The sequence below is a fragment of the Pimephales promelas genome, chromosome 23, assembly GCF_988280905.1.
Source record: "Pimephales promelas chromosome 23, fPimPro1.hap1.1, whole genome shotgun sequence".
In the NCBI taxonomy this organism is placed as follows: domain Eukaryota; kingdom Metazoa; phylum Chordata; class Actinopteri; order Cypriniformes; family Leuciscidae; genus Pimephales; species Pimephales promelas.
In genome coordinates this window covers 17105566-17123086 of record NC_142791.1, presented here as the reverse complement: position 1 = coordinate 17123086, position 17521 = coordinate 17105566, and the positions used below count along the sequence as shown (strand labels likewise).

General features: G+C 44.0%; 1 protein-coding gene across 4 annotated transcripts in view; it reads left to right on the top strand.

The window, feature by feature from the left end:
- syk (spleen tyrosine kinase) overlaps window positions 1-9594 on the top strand; it is a 45594-nt gene extending 36000 nt beyond the window's left edge. For all 4 annotated transcript variants that reach the window (XM_089126547.1, XM_089126546.1, XM_039676014.2 and 1 more), the window contains 5 exons: window positions 236-445; window positions 3154-3343; window positions 3551-3691; window positions 6473-6585; window positions 8566-9594. In XM_089126547.1, coding sequence (XP_088982673.1) covers window positions 236-445; window positions 3154-3343; window positions 3551-3691; window positions 6473-6585; window positions 8566-8638 — 727 coding nt within the window. In that variant the 3' untranslated portion in view covers window positions 8639-9594. The remainder of the gene's footprint in view (window positions 1-235; window positions 446-3153; window positions 3344-3550; window positions 3692-6472; window positions 6586-8565) is intronic.
- Window positions 9595-17521: the final 7927 nt, after the last annotated feature.

Below are 17521 nucleotides of genomic sequence, written 5' to 3'. Positions count from 1 at the left end.
ATCACATAGGCAACACATATAATAAAATTGTCACTGATTAAAAGCCATTGAAAGCAGATGTGTTTTCGTTTGTCCTTTAAAACCCTGCACAGTAGTAGCGTCTCTAATATGTTTAAGCAAACTGTGCCAAAGTTTAGGCGCTGCTACAGATCTCCTGAAATAGCCTGTACATGTAAAACCCACGCAAACGCAATATACTGTGTGTTCATTTTCAAATGTGTATCTCTTCCTCCAGAACGCAGAAGGTTGTTGCTGTGAAGATCCTGAAAAACGATGATGATAACGCGGCGGTGAAGGATGAGATGCTGCGGGAAGCTAACGTCATGCAGCAGCTAGATAACCCCTACATCGTCCGCATGATCGGCATCTGTGAGGCGGAGAATCTCATGCTGGTCATGGAGCTCGCGGAGCTGGGGCCGCTGCACAAGTTCCTACAGAAGAACAAGTATGTTTCAGGACAGATGAGAGGCTGATGTCTGCTCCGCTGCACTGCATTACGCTGTTACTCATGCATGCGTTTGTTGTTACGATGACCAAAAAGTTTTAAAAGTACAATTTTTAGGCTGGTCTGCCTCAGCGGTCTACAGTAACTCGCCAATGTCAAAATGATAGAGATGATCAATCAGATTAAAGAGAAAGCTTAGTGTTCACAGAGGGCGGGTGTGAGATACAGCATGACAGTTTTAGCAGGGCAAGAGTGCGTGGGAAAGTGTAAGCTAAACGTTTAATAGATGATTGGTGTAATGCGCAACTGAATGTGGTGAAACTAAAGACGTTTTGCATTTGTGACATATTATATACAAATAAGAGCGAATGTGTGAATATTTTCAAATAAAATAATCAGCTTATTTGCAAAAAGCTATGATTATAGCTACCATTAGACCTAGAACTTATTTTACAGCATTTGATGGTCCCTGTCATACACGTTCAGTTTTCTTCTTGCAAATGAAGTCTTGCCATGTGTACACACAGTAGCCTAATAATCATTAAGACTATTGAAATCCATTGTTGCTTTTTGGACGTCTGACAAGTCCCGTTTCACATTCGGCGTAGCTGGAAAGCACTTACACTGCATGGATGGACTAGAGAATATAAACAACAAAATGATAAAGGATAATCACAATGTTTTTTTTTTTTTAACTATAGCCTACAAAAATAATATTAATCTCTATAATAATGAATGTTATTTTGTCCAACCCCTGTATATTCACAATATTGCATGGTCACAAGATTGTATTTATATTAAACAACTGCTCACAAAACTCTTTTCAACACAACAACGGTTTAGAGTGACCACAGAGAGCATGGCATCATTTTTAAAAATGCACCATAAAAATACCATACAAACTGTGCACGATATTGCAAGTCTACTGAAGTCATGTGACCGCAAAAAACTGTGCCATCCCAGACAGCAACATAGGTCATAAGCAATAGTAGCAGTGTCACTATTTACATAGAAGCCTAAAATTGAATTGATTTCTATGAAGATATTTTTAGTCCAAAACTACTGAATGCCTGTGACACTGATATTTGTAGTTGTAGAGAATATAGCCACACATGTGTATCAGTAAATTTGAAGTCACAGAGAGAAATGTTTCAAGAGTTGCAAACTTGTGGACTTTTAAAAACCATAGCACGTGAACACACCATTAGTCATTAATGAATGCACAAAATGTGCAAACTAATAAAAACATTATGAACTTTATGAAATTATACACAATTGTATTTTAAGTTAGCACTTTTTAAATCTACAGTTAAAAAAGCTTCGCAAGATGCCATTTATAAGACGAGTTGGAGTTTGCTGTACTTTATATAGGCCTACATGATGCGAATGCCAGCAATGAACACACTATGAACTTAACGAAACGATAAACAATTGTAGTTGTAACAAGTTCGCGTAAACTATATTTACCTTTTTTGAAATAATCCATTTAACCTGCTGAGAAACGAGGAGTATGAACTTGAATGCCGTTCCAAGCAATGGCACATCCGGGAACTTAACTGTCAATTTTGTCCCCGCCCCCTTTTGGGGGAAACAAACTATATTTGTTTGACTCTACATAGACTTTAATACAAAATAACGGCAAAAACCAACGTCCGTACACAGCCGATAGGTGTAAATAACTTATGAAATCATTTATATAAAACATGTCAAGTAATTATATGTCCACCCTGCCTGCCATAGAGCATCAAAAAAAAGATACATTTTTTTATGCCCGTTATCAACTTGCCCAGGCTAATGTTACCTGTCATCATCATCATAAATTCATAATATATACATTAAGGTTTTTTACTTTAAAAAACGAAATAAAATCATTCAGGGGCTTACCTGGTGTATCGATTAGGTACAAGTAAATGTCCAGGTAAGACACTTGTAAGTGATTTCTTAAGTTATTTACACCTGTCGGCTGTGTACAGACGTTGGTTTTTGCTGTTATTTTGTCTATGGGGAGTCTACTTTGTTTTCCCCCAAAAGTGGGCGTGAACCTATTCAGCGACATTCTATGGCGCAGCGCCGGTTGTGCGTTTGCCTGGGAAACTCATGAATATTAATGTGGGCTCCGCCCACTGCCTCTTCAGATGCACAACTGACTTTTGCACCACATTTCACGGTGCACTTCATGCAAAAGGTAGAGCGCGTGAAACTTGTCACTTGAAAGCGAAAAACAGTGTTTGAGATTCGTCGCAGCAGATTCAAGCAGCTGTAGTTATGTACTTTGTGCTAGAAAAATATACAAGACATTTGTGAGAAAATATTCTACAAGTGTGCAGCTCTCATTGGATGAATTCACATACTGATTTGCTAATGAGCTAAATTTCTCTGTGTTCATCATCACATGTTTTGATGCAGGTGTGTAAATACGTTTTGCACCATATTCACTGAAGCAACTGTAGCAAACATGTAAGCGTACGAGTTTCTTAATTTGTGATTTGTAGAATAGGATTTGTGCACCTGCAATGAAGGATTTGTGAAGGTGTAACTGTTATGTTGTGTTTGTGGAAGATAAAAAAGTTTGCAACTCTTAAATCATTTCCCATCAAATTTACTGATGCACATGTGTGGCTATTCTCAACAACTACAAATTCCACTGTCACAGGCATTCAGTAGTTTCGCACCAAAAATATCTTCATAGATTTCCCTTCTGTTTTCAGACACATCTCTATAAAGAACATCACAGAGCTGGTTCATCAGGTCTCTATGGGAATGAAGTACCTGGAAGAGCACAACTTTGTTCACAGAGATCTCGCGGCCAGGAACGTGCTTCTAGTCACTCAGCATTACGCCAAGATCAGCGACTTCGGACTCTCTAAAGCCCTGACAGAAGATCAGAACTATTACAAGGTATACTAATCACAGTGCCCTTCATAAGTATGACTGAATGTGACAGAATGTCACCTTTTATTTATGAACGTTACATGTTACGTACATGTTTTTCCAACTAAGAACGGCATCGCTTTTAACGCCCCCTGACAAAAGCCGTAGTGTTGATGTTCTTGCAGCAGAATGAGTGTTTAAGCACACTGACCACTGTGTTCCCTGCTCCTCTAGGCCAAAGGTCATGGTAAATGGCCGCTGAAATGGTACGCTCCTGAGTGCATGAACTTCCTGAGGTTCTCTTCGAAGAGCGACGTGTGGAGCTTCGGGGTCCTGATGTGGGAGGCGTATTCTTACGGACAGAAACCGTACAAGGTGCGAAGTTCCATAAGCAGTTTCTTCCATCCACCCACCCAAGTATCCATCCATCCCTTCATCTATCCACCAATCCATCCACTCATGCATCCATCCATGCATGCATGCATCCATCTATCCACCCATGTATCTATCCATCCACAAATATACTCAGTCATCCACCCACCCACCCAAGTATCCATCCATCCCTTCATCCATCCACCCATCCATCCATCAACCCATCCATGCATCCATCCATCCACCCATCCATCCATGCATCCATCCATCATCCATCCACCCACCCACCCATCCATCCATCCATCCATCCATGCATGCATCCATCTATCCACCCATGTATCTATCCATCCACAAATATACTCAGTCATCCACCCACCCACCCAAGTATCCATCCATCCCTTCATCCATCCACCAATCCATCCACTCATCCATGTATCCATCCACCCATCCATCCATCAACCCATCCATGTATCCATCCATCCACCCATCCATCCACCCATCCATCCATGCATCCATCCATCATCCATCCACCCACCCACCCACCCACCCATCCATCCATCCATCCATCCATGCATGCATCCATCTATCCACCCAAGTATCCATCCCTTCATCCATCCACCAATCCATCCACTCATCCATGTATCCATCCACCCATCCATCCATCAACCCATCCATGCATCCATCCACCCATCCATCCATGCATGCATCCATCTATCCACCCATGTTTCTATCCATCCACAAATATATTCAGTCATCCTCCCACCCACCCACCCATCCATGTATCCATCCACCTATCCATCAACCCATCCATGCATCTATCCATCCATCCATCCATCCATCCATCTATCCACCCATCCATCCACTCATCAATCCATCCTCTATCCATCTGCCCATCCGTCCATCAACCCACCCATGCATCCATCCACCCAGCCATGTATCCATCCATCCATTCATGAATTCATCCACCCACCCACCTATCCACTCATCCATTTATCCCTCCACCCATCCATGCATCCATCTACTCACCCACCCACCCATGTATCCATCCATCCACCCACCCATGCATCCATCCATCCACCCACCCATGTATCCATCCATCCACCCACCCACGCATCCATCACCCACCCAATCCACAATGCTCACTTTTTTATATGATCATATATCACAACGCCTGACTATCACAATGCTTTTAATGGCTGAAAATAAATAAATTCTTCCTGGTGTTCATTTAGTGACAAAAACAGTGATTATTTTATTTGATCTCCTTTAGTTTTTGCATGGTATATCTGCATTTGCTTTACAGCAAAGGCTGTATTTTTTACGCAGACTGAGGGTGTTTGGTGTCAGTCAGAAGATTATGTTTTTATTTTATCAGGCAGTGATGGAGAGTGTCATCAGGTATGGGATGACGGCATGGTTTGGCAATCTCTCCACACAGTCTAAATCAAAGTTGCAGCGCCTGGTACAGACTGCTATGAAGGTGATGGGGAGGACTGAAAAGCTCTCCCTTCAGTCCATCTATGAGCAGTCTGTACTCAGGCAGGCGCGGAGAGTTCTGTCTGACCCGTCCCACATCCTTCATGCGGAGTACGAGCTCTTGCCTTCTGGCAGAAGGTTCAGAATTCCAAAAACCAAATTGAACCGTTACAAATATTCTTTTATACCCAACTCCGTCAAAATTTTAAATCAAAATTTTTAGATTGTACGAGGAGGAATGAGAAGTGTGCAATAACTTGGTGTTCTGCTTGTTGTTTTAGTATTGTATGTTTGTTTTTTATTCTCATTTATTTTATTTTTTTTAGATTTTCATTAGATGTGTCATGAGTGTGTGTGTAGTCTACATGTACGTCTTTAGCTGGTATTTGTTTTACTATGTGTATTATTGCTTGTAATGGCAGCTACTACTTTGCACCACGCACTTTGAGTCCATGACAAATTTCCCCTAGGGGACAATAAAGTATACTATACTATTTATTACTTTGAATCAACGTGAAAACAGTGGCTTTTTGGTTTGAAAATAAAAAAAATCTGAGCAGATGTACGAGCCCCACACATGATATGCAGACAAATATATATGTTCTGGCAAACGATTTAATAATGTGTTCTCTCGTTTTACAAATTATTTCAACATGGCCATGATTTACTAAGACAAAGGAACTAATTATTATATTGTGTGCACAATTTACCTAAAACAAGGGGACAAATTAGTAAAATGTGTTGACGTAATTGTTAATTCGTGGCCACGATATACATATTCTTTTCACACGTTATGTTCGGGGCTCTGTACAAATGACCCTATTAAGTCCATCAAAATTTAGGTTGTTTTATAGAAATCTAAATAATCTTCCATAAACCTAACTTCTTTTATAAAACTTTTTACAATAAGGTTCAATTCATTAACATTAGCTAATGCTTTAGGTATCATGAAATAACAATAAAAAGCATTTACTGTATAAATCTATGTTAATGTACATTTAAAAACGTATTATTATTCTTTGTTAATTAATGAGCGTTGAAACTTGAAAAAGTGTTATTATGTATAAATTAACATTAAAATTGATTAATAAATTCTGCAAAAGAACTGAACTTTGTTAGTTCATAATAATACGCTGATACGTTTACTGTACTCTTGCACTGTATAGTATGTGGGTTTATTAGTGTCCCATAAATATCGAGCTATACTGAATGTTGTCTAAATCTCAAGCTGCAGATTAATCCATTTAACCATCAGACATGAGCTGGTGTTTGAAAGTAATTGCGTTGTTTATTCCATATTGTCTGAAGGGTATGAAAGGAAATGAAGTCATCCAGATGATTGAGAATGGACAGAGAATGTCGGCGCCGCTCGACTGCCCAGAAGAGATGTACAACCTCATGATGAAATGCTGGACATACAAGTAAGTGAACACTCACTAGATTAAATTATATAGAGCAGATTCATATCATCATTCATATCATCAGAATCATTCATCATGATTGAAGTAAATGTGCTTTTTATCTGCGTTTATTTTATCTATAATTCTGTTTTATAATGCATTGCATCCACAATAATCACTTTTATCACTAATTTTACAAATGAATTACTTGTAGTGCACAATACTGAATCTGATTATTAGATCATAATACCATTATTTGAAATGTTATAAAACCACAGTAATACAAGATTAATATTGTATTAAATTAATTATATTAGAGAGTGTGTTCAGGTTTTAGAGTCATACTGTAGAATAGCTATTTAAAATTTCATAATGATCAAGATTCAGCTACTGTACCAAAACACTGGAGTTTTAACTATTAGTTAACTATAACTATTTTACTATTTTAACTATTGGATAACTGTTGATATGCTTTTAATTAGCATATGCTTTATTTCCTTTTTTATAAAATCCTGCAGATGCTAAATTAAAGCAGAAAAACTACAAATGAAAGGAATAATGTACATTCTAATGGTTATTACCACAAATGGATGGATGCATGGGTGGATGGATGGGTGGCTGAATGGATGGGTGAATGGATAACATGGGTGGGTGGATGGATAGGTGGATACATGGGTGGGTGATGGATGCGTGGGTGGGTGAGTGGATGGATGGATGCATGTGTGGGCGGGTGGGCTGGTGGATGGATACATGAGTGGGTGGGTGGATGAATGGATGCATTGATGTATGGATGGATGGATACATGGGTGGCTGGATGCGTGGATGGATACATGGGTGAGTGGATGGATGCATGGGCGGGTGGGTGGGTGGATGGATGGGTGGATAAGTGGGTGGGTGGATGCGTGGATGGATACATGGGTGAGTGGATGGATGGATGCATGGGCGGGTGGGTGGGTGGATGGATGGATGGATGGATACGTGGGTGAGTGGATGCGTGGATGGATGCATGGATGGGTGGAGGGTTACATGGATGAGTGGATGGATGCATGTATGGGTGGAGGGTTACATGGATGAGTGGATAAGTGGGTGGATGGATGAATTCATGAATGTATAGATGAATTGGTGGATGGATGAATGGAAGAATGGATGGATGGATACATGGCTGGGTGAATGGATGCATGGATGAATGCATAGATGGGTGGATGGACGGATGGATGGATGGATGGATGGATGGATGGATGGATGGATAGATGCATGGATGGGTTGATGGATGGGTGGAAGGATACATGGGTGGATGGATGAATGAATGGATTTGTGGATGGATGGATGGATTGATGGATACATGGGTGGGCAGATGGATGGATAGACGGATAGATAGATGGATACATGGGTGGATAGATGGATGGAAGCATGCATGCATGGATGCATGGATGGGTTGATGGATTGGTGGATGGATGGATGCATGGGTGGGCAGATGGATGGATAGATAGATAGATGGATGGATACATGGGTGGGTGGATAGATGGATGGATGGATGCATTCATGCATGGATGGATGAGTGGATGGATGGATGGGTGGGTGGATGGATGCATGGATGGGTGGATGGATACATGGATGAGTGGATGGATTGGTGGATGGATGAAGGGATGGATGGATGGATACATGGGTGGGTTGATGGATGGATGGATGGATGGATGATAGATGCATGCATGCATGGACAGATGGATGGATGGATGAGTGGGTGGATGGGTGGATGGATGAATGGGTAGGTGGACGGATAGATGATGGATAGACGGATTCATGCATGGGTGGATGGATGGATGGATGGGTGGATGGATGCATGGATGGGTGGGTGGGTGGGTGGGTGGATGGATGGATGGATGGATGGATGGATGGATGCATGCATGGGTGGATGGACGGAATGGATGGATGGATGGATGGGAAATGTTTATTTGGCAATCCATTGATCAATAATAATGTTTCATTCCTCTGTTTCTGTAGGTCAGACGAGAGACCTGGATTCTCTGTAGTTGAGCCCAGATTGCGGCATTACTATTATGACATATCTCAGTGATGACATCACCCAGATTATTCAGTACAGTATTGGAGAACAGTCAGTTGGTATTGGGTGGTATAAGCATAATTTGTATTGACTTGGACATATTTTTTAATTGATAGTTTTCATGATTTCATTTGTTTTGTTTTTTTCACTTCATCATTAGTATAAATTCTAATTAGATCATTGGCAGCATTTCATCTTTAATAATGTAAAGCAATAACTTCCAAGTACATCCAAGATCTTCTTTTAGCAACTGTACAAATTGGCTTAATAAGCTTAAAATACTAGTTGGTTTTACTTCTAAATGCATGTTTATAAAGAACGCCAGTGTTCAGTGTTTAAAGCCGAGTCAGTATTTTTTATTAATATGCTTCAGATGTCAGAGCAATAACATGGCATCAACATGAGGATAACCAGTCAAGAGCTACACATTATTCTCTTTCTTTGCAGTCCCTTTCTTTTTTAAACACATTTAAGGCTCTTGTTTACTCTGTGGAAGTTTGTTCTTCCATTTAACTTGAAGTTCTGTATATTGGTACATTTTCTGTCTTTATATCTAATTGCCAAATTTTACATTCTTTACCATTGAGTTTACATTTAAAATGTGTTAAAGTGTTAAAACAAGCTGTCAATCATTCTATCTCTGAACAGAGCAAAGTCATATTGTGCATATCATCTGCTGTATGGACTGATCTAAATAGAGTCATTCTACACATCAGTGACTGTGGGACAGGTTAGGCGATTAAAATGGGAACTTTTGAAATCTTTTAAGATTGTTTTCTCCATGTTTCTTTTGTCCTATTTGACGTTGCACACGCTTGATAACTGAACATCATGGCATGACACGTTAATCTTGCTCTTCCTGCTTAATTGTATTGATAAATGATGCTGAGCAAATAGAACATGTACGGCCGCAATACGATTGTCCAATAATGCTTTAAAAAAATAAATGAGCATTTGAAAAATAAAAACTGTGACAATTTTCTTGGATGCACAGTAACATGAACAGAAATACAGAAATAAAAATGTCTTGCAATGTTGCTGCAATATTATTATTTATGGAATAAAATAGGCATCATGTTTGATTAGGAGTGTTTTAAGAGCTGTAGTTGTTCCTTTGTTCTGAACAGGAATGAAATGGATTTAACACTGCACACAGAAAAAGAACATGTGTCACCTTACTAAATATGGACTAAAAATAGACAGCCATCTTCCTTTAGAGACCACATTGTAGCCTACAGGTCTCTGTACTTCATGCTGCCAGCTGATTGGCTCATTTCTTAAAATCTTAATATACACGCTGGATTATGTGTCTAAGTGTCTTATATATACATAGGATTTGAAATGAGATTTGAATAGGATTTGAAACCACATATGAATGTAGCTCGAAACGGATTAGTAAAAATAGCATTTCATATGATTCTTTTGCCATTCACACTTGCTAAATCTGATCGGATTTCAATACGATATGCACAAAAATCAAATTTGGACTGACAGTCTGAACGTATATAGCCTAAGAAATTAAACATGCATTTAATTCTAAAAACCTCCATTTTTGAATAAACTTTGTTTGAAGTCTTGGAAGGAACAGTAGAGGATGTGGTGATGTTCTTCAGGAAGACTGCTCCCGATATTCTTCATATTCAAATCTGTTTTGTGTAGCCTGTACTGTATATGTCCAAAATATTCACTAATTACAAACTATATGTAGGCTAAAAGACTGTTTCCCTCATCTTTGCTAGCAACTACATCACCTATTGTCATAAGTGGATCTTCCTCTTACTCTAACATTGTCAACATTACCAGAAAATGTCATCTTCCAGAACACAAATGAACCCCTATTAACGGAAGCGCAGGTCTTTTACATGAATTCAATCACATAAAACAACCCGCCTGAACTATATTGTAATAACTGGTAGCTATCCAAATAAAACGTGAGTCTAACCGGAGCTAAATTAGGCTAATAACACTTTTACTAAGCTAAATCCTAAAATGAGATAAGAACACTCATGTCCCATACACCGCACGACCCAGAGTGTTTACACATCAACCAACAGGAGGCAGTAACACCGTTTTTCCACTTTTAATGCAGAACAAAGAAAGAACTACTCAGGCAGGGCCCTATTGCCTTACACATCTCTCTCAACAACGGTGAGGGACACATTTTTACATTAGGCAGTAAATGAACCAAGAACATCTGATCAACTTGAACATTACACACATAACTTTACTATAACAACAACTTAAAGATCTTGCTGTAATAACACATAAATCAACTCTCAATAAACAATTACCCATAATGCACCCAGCTGCTAGCGCTGACTGCCAGGTCATTACAATAACCCCCACCCAAGAGGGTTAGTGTCCCCACAACCCTAATCTCCCACAACAAAATCTAACAAATGTCCCGGCCGGCGTCGAACACGCTTCAACCTCCCCTGTGAAACGCCAGGCTCAGCCTTGAGTCCATCATTGTCCGTTTCGGCGCTGGGAGGGGATTTTGGGGAGTGACTGTGGCCTTCATCAATCTTTTGCTCTGGGGCCAGAGGGTGGTATGGAGCCAATCGGTCCTTATGAAGTACCACCCGTCTACCCCGTCCAGGCATTCGGACCCGGAAGACCACCTCGGAAATTTTGTCCAAAACCTCCCCAGGTCCCTGCCAATGATGAGTCAGTTTGGGTGACAACCCCCGCTTCCTCTGGGGGCAGAACACCCACACTTTGTCCCCGGGCCCAATCGTAGGCCCGTGGGCCCGGGCATCGTATGCCCGTTTCTGGCGGGCTCCAGCGTCCCTCAGAGCCTCCCTGGCCATTTGATGGACCGTGCTCAGACGTTCCTTCAATTTCCTGAAGTAATCCAATTCTGGCCCGCCAGTAATCTCTGGCTCGGGGGGTGACCCGAACACCAAGTCCACTGGCGTGCGGAGCTCCCTCCCAAACATCAGTCCCGCCGGTGTGCACTGACTCGACTCCTGCACAGCTGTCCTATATGCCCACAGTACCAGAGGCAGATGCTGATCCCAGTCTCTCTGGTGCTGACTGGTCAAGATGGCAAGTTGGGTGGCCAGGGTGCGGTTAAACCGCTCAACAAGTCCATCGCTTTGCGGGTGGAGGGGAGTGGTTCTTGTCTTCTTCACCCCCAATCGCTGGCACACCTCACTGAACAACCGGCTCTCAAAGTTACGCCCCTGGTCACTGTGAAGTTCATCCGGCACCCCAAACCGGGCAAACATCTCGTCCACTAGTCGCTGCGCCGTAGTGGAAGCACTCTGATCTGGCACTGCATATGCCTCTGGCCATTTCGTAAAATAGTCCATAGCGACCAGGACAAAACGGTTACCAGCATCTGTGATGGGAAATGGACCCAAGATGTCCACACCAATCCTCTCCATAGGTGCCCCGACTAGGTACTGTTGTAATGGCGCATGAGAGCGTTGACTGGGTCCCTTCTGTGCCGTGCAAATATCGCAGCAATGAACATACATCTCTGTATCCTGCCGACATCCCGGCCAGTAGAAACGCTGCCGCAGCCGCCGCACTGTCTTAGAGTTTCCGAAATGGCCGGCTCCCGCTGCCCCATGAACCCAACGGAGGACCTCCGGCCGCAGAGCGTGGGGAACCAGGAGTTGCAACCGGTCGATCCCCCCACCCGGCGCCTGCCACCGCCTATAGATCACGCCATCGTGGAGCTCCAGGCTGCCCCACTGAGAATGAAGCGTCTTGATCTCGGGCCCCTGGGAGGACACAGCTGGCCAGTCTGGACATGTTTGGGCCTCTAACCAACCCCTGACCTTCATCAGTACCTGATCATTCGCCTGTTGTTGCCTCAGCTGCTCGGTGGTGAACGGCTCCCCATCTCCACGGGTGTCACCCGGCCTTACTGCTGCTGACGATGGCTCCAGACATCGTTCTTCCTGGCGACTGCAGTATCGACATTCGTCAGCAAAGCATGGACGTCTGGAGAGGGCGTCAGCGTTAGCATGCTGCCGCCCCGGTCGGTGTTGAACCTCAAAGTCGTACTCTTGAAGAATCTCGAGCCACCCTTGCCACCTGACCCTCCGGCTGGCGGAAATTTAGCATCCAAGTGAGGCTAGCGTGGTCTGTCCTCAGTGTGAACCTGGTGCCCAGGAGGTAGGGCCTGAAGTGGCGGACGGCCAGGACCACCGCTAGCAACTCCCGTCGGGTGACGCAATAATTTCTTTCTGGCCGACTGAGGCTGCAACTATAGTAAGCAACCACTCGCTCTCCATTCTCCCCCCTCTGGGATAGTACGGCTCCGACCCCCACGTTACTGGCATCAGTGTCCACAAGGAACGGTTGGTTAGGATCAGGGTAGGCTAGGACAGGAGCGTCGATGAGAGCCGCTTTTAACTGTCGAAAGGCCACAGCACAATCCTCAGACCACCCAAAACGCCGGCCCTTGTTTGTCAGCTGATGTAAGGGGCTGGCAATGGTAGCAAAGTCTCTGACGAACCTCCTGTAATAGGAAGCCAGGCCCAGAAAGCTCCGCAGCTCAGTGATGTTGGTTGGTGGGGGCCAGTCCCTCACCGCGGCCACCTTTGTTGGGTCGGTAGCCACCCCGCTCTCACTGACCACGTGTCCCAGGAATTGCGTCTGGCGGGTGAGCAAGTTGCACTTGGCTGGGTTCAACCGCAAACCAGCACTACGGATGGCTGTCAGGACCTCCCGTAAGTTGTGGACAGCCTGGTCAAAGTCTCTGGCATGGACCAACAGATCGTCCAAGTAAACCACACAGCGGGTGCGGGGAATGTCTTTAAGGACCCGCTCCATCAGCCTTTCAAAGGTGGCTGGGGCATTACACAGTCCAAAGGGCATCACTTTAAACTGCCACAGTCCTTGCCCTATCGTAAATGCAGTTTTGGGCCGGGCTTCCGCCGCCAGCTCAACTTGCCAATACCCACTGCGCAAGTCCAAAGAACTAAACCAACAGGATCCAGCTACATAATCCAATGCATCATCAATGCGCGGCAGTGGGTATGAGTCCTTGCGGGTGACCGCATTTAGTCGCCGAAAGTCCACACAAGGGCGCCACGCCCCAGTTTTCTTCCGCACCATGACCATAGGTGCAGCCCAGGGACTGTCTGAGGGCTCAATAATGCCGTTAGCTGCCATTTCTCGGATCATTTCTTCAGCAGCCTGGCGCTTGGCGAGAGGCAGTCTATGGGGGCGCAAGCGAATGGGAGCAGCAGGGCCAGTGTCAATGTGATGCTGCACCAGAGCTGTTCTGGTACAGTCCTCCTCACGGGCTGCAAAAATGTCCATAAACTCTCCCAACAGGCGTTGCAACTGCTCCTGCTGCGGTGTGCTCAGATGCTCACTGCTTCGCCGCCCCAACTCCTCAACAGCAACAACAGTTTCAGGTGATGGGGGGGCGGATTGAGCGTGCGGTGTTAGTGGTGGAGATGTATTGGTCTGGGCTCCAATACCCCCCCTGGTTTCCCCCTGAGTCTCTGCAGCTCTTGTGTGGCGTTTGGGAGTCGGAGCTTTTCCATGATGGCTCCGGCCCAATCGGAGCGGCACAGTCTCATTATCTAGGCATAGGGCGGCCCCCGGCACGTCAACACGTGCTCCCCAGTGGGATAACAAGTCCAAGCCAATAATGCACTCATCTCTGATATCAGCGAGCCAGAACTCATGGTTCGTCTGGCTCATCCCCACCACCACCGACAACAGCTTCTTTCCAGGCATTACTGTCCTTTCACCTGTGACGGTGAGCAGTTCGGTACTGGTGGGGGTCCAGTCCTCCGGAAGAGGACCGGCCGTTCCAGACAACAGTCCTTTGCGCAGCAAGCAAATGGTGGACCCCGTATCCACCAGGGCGCTGCAGGGCTGCCCGTCAACAACACAGTCCAGGTACAGTCCTCTGGCAGACCCGCAGCGTCCCACAGTAGGGCAGTCATTGTGGAGGGGTACTGAAGAACGGGGTGAGGGTCCCCTCACTGCCTCACTCCGAGGTCGTTTCCCGGGGGTGACATTGCCCGGGGCCGGGGGCTCGGAGCAGGGCAGTCCCTGGCGAAATGCCCCGGTTCTCCACAGCGGTAGCAGTGGTCTAGCCTCGTCCTCCGTCGTGGGGTCTCCGCTGGTTGAACTCGGCTGACCTCCTCCTCGGATCGGGCCACGTCCACCTCCCGTTCGACGGCTCTCGTCAGATGATGCTGGAGTGAAGATCGACCTGTCGCCGGCCGAGCCTGTAGCACCTCCTCAGCTCTCTCAGCCTCTCTCAGCGCCTCACTGAGATTTCGGGGTGACAGTAGGCGGACATGTTGGCGGAGCCGCTCGGGTGTAAGACCCCGCAGGAAAGCGTGGAGGCTCAGCTCTTCCCTCGCTGCGGCCTGGAAGGTAGGGTAGCCCTTTCGGGTGTAAACCCGGATGTCAGCTGCGAAAGCGCCCACACTCTCTCCTTCACATCGACGTCGGTTAGCTAGTTCCTCCCTGCTCTGTTCAGCGGAGGTTCTCTGCCCGAAGCGGCGGTTGAGAGCAGCAGTGAGGGCCTGGAGATCACGCCGCTCCTCAGGAGACAGATCGATAAGGACCTGGAGTGCGGGACCCTCCAAGGCGAGGGCCAAATGAATCGCCGTCTCCTCACAGCTCCATCCATCGTGGAGGGCGGCCAGGTCCACTTGTGCCAGGTAGGGTTCCAGGGGTGTCAACCCGCTATATCGTGGTAGCTTAGCGGGCGAACGTGTGAGGGCGCCGGGCTGGCCACTAATTTGGAGTGTTGGTGAGACGACTGGAAGTTCGTTCTGTCGGGGACCAGGAGAGTGGTACATGGCTCGGTGAATGCTGGCGCCGTCAGGCTGGTGCGGAGCCCTGCTCCTCCTCGGCGTCTTGCTCGTCAGACGCTCTAGCATGATGCTGTTCTCATGGATGGCACGCTCTAATTCGCCTATGCTTTGCTCCATAACGCCGTCTTTTAAACGACTTTTAAAATCCCACTTCTGACACCACTGTAATAACTGGTAGCTATCCAAATAAAACGTGAGTCTAACCGGAGCTAAATTAGGCTAATAACACTTTTACTAAGCTAAATCCTAAAATGAGATAAGAACACTCATGTCCCATACACCGCACGACCCAGAGTGTTTACACATCAACCAACAGGAGGCAGTAACACCGTTTTTCCACTTTTAATGCAGAACAAAGAAAGAACTACTCAGGCAGGGCCCTATTGCCTTACACATCTCTCTCAACAACGGTGAGGGACACATTTTTACATTAGGCAGTAAATGAACCAAGAACATCTGATCAACTTGAACATTACACACATAACTTTACTATAACAACAACTTAAAGATCTTGCTGTAATAACACATAAATCAACTCTCAATAAACAATTACCCATAATGCACCCAGCTGCTAGCGCTGACTGCCAGGTCATTACAATATACATTCACGTACAGTAACAGAGTTATTAGGAACGTCGATTTTCGGATCCTATTTTTTTTTCGAGGCACATTTTACCAATTCAAAACCACATTAATCTTAATAAGAACTACGTACTTAATCATTTAGAAGTGATATGTAATTGTGCATTGAGGCGAATGAAAAACGCCTTGTATTCATGTGTGCAGATTAGAATTATTAGGCACGGTTTCGTTTACAGATAAAATAAGCCAAAAAAGAGATTTAACTCTTAAAATGATTAAATGCCCATGAGAAGGATCCAATACTAATGCAACAGTTGACAGTAAAATGCTCATTGGATCAACATGGGTCAGACAAAAACAGGTGAAGAAGAAAATACAAATATAAACATCAGATGAATGAAGAATTAAGGTGAAGAATAAATGAACATTAAGTCATTAATTACTCACCCGTATGCTGTACCAACCCCGTAAGACCTTCGTTCGTCTTCAGAACACAAATGAAGATATTTTTGATTAAATCTGAGAGGTGGATCACTGCTACATAGGCTGCCGAAGGGATCAAAACTTGACGGCCCAGAAAGTCATTGAAGAAAATGTTTAAATATTCCATGTGACAGTGGCTCATGTATAAGTTTAGCAAGCGACGAGAATACTTTTTGTGTGGAAAAATCAAAAACAAAAATAAATCTTCTGGACCTGAGACGAGAGTTCAAGAGATTTTCACGACGCATGCGCGAGAACATCACGTTCTATGTACGTTAGCAAAGAACATTGACAAGAAGTGAAAGCCAATAGAACGTTCCATTGCAACACCAGCGCCCAGCAGCAGCATAGAAGCAGCCCTACGCTTCCGCCATTTCGGGGTGAAAGCGACTCGGCAGTCATATAATATACATTTAGTCCAGCGCAGAGGTCATTTTTAGGTTGAAATAATTAGGTGATTATTTTAACTCACAACAGTTAACGTTATAGCAGTTTAAAAGAAGTTGCTACTGAACCAGAATTTTTCCCCCCACATAACTTGAGACAGGGAAGTTCAAGGATTTAATTATTACTCTCCACATTAAGTGTGACAGGTAAGAATAAAGTAATATCAGTTCATAAAGTTAAAATACCATTTCCAAGAGATACACATGGTATACAAAAATAAGTTATCAATGAAATAAATAAATTCAGCAAATAATAGTAATCTCTTTAAAAATAATAGTATAGTTTTTTGCAGTATTATCTTATATTAATGACCGTTAAAGCAAGACTAAAAAAAACAACAAAAAGCACTAACGTTAAAGTTATAGGATAACAGACACAGCAATGCATCATGTTCTATAAGATCATTAAAACATACAAAATATATTTCAGGCCAAGTGGAGTTGGTAACTAATAATAGTGGTAAAGGTGTAAAGTTGCATAAAACGGAAATACTCACTAATGCAAAAAAAAAAAAAAAAAAAAAAAAAAAAAAACTACCGAAGCGCTATGGCTGTTACCAAAAAAGCATCAGAGTTTCGCC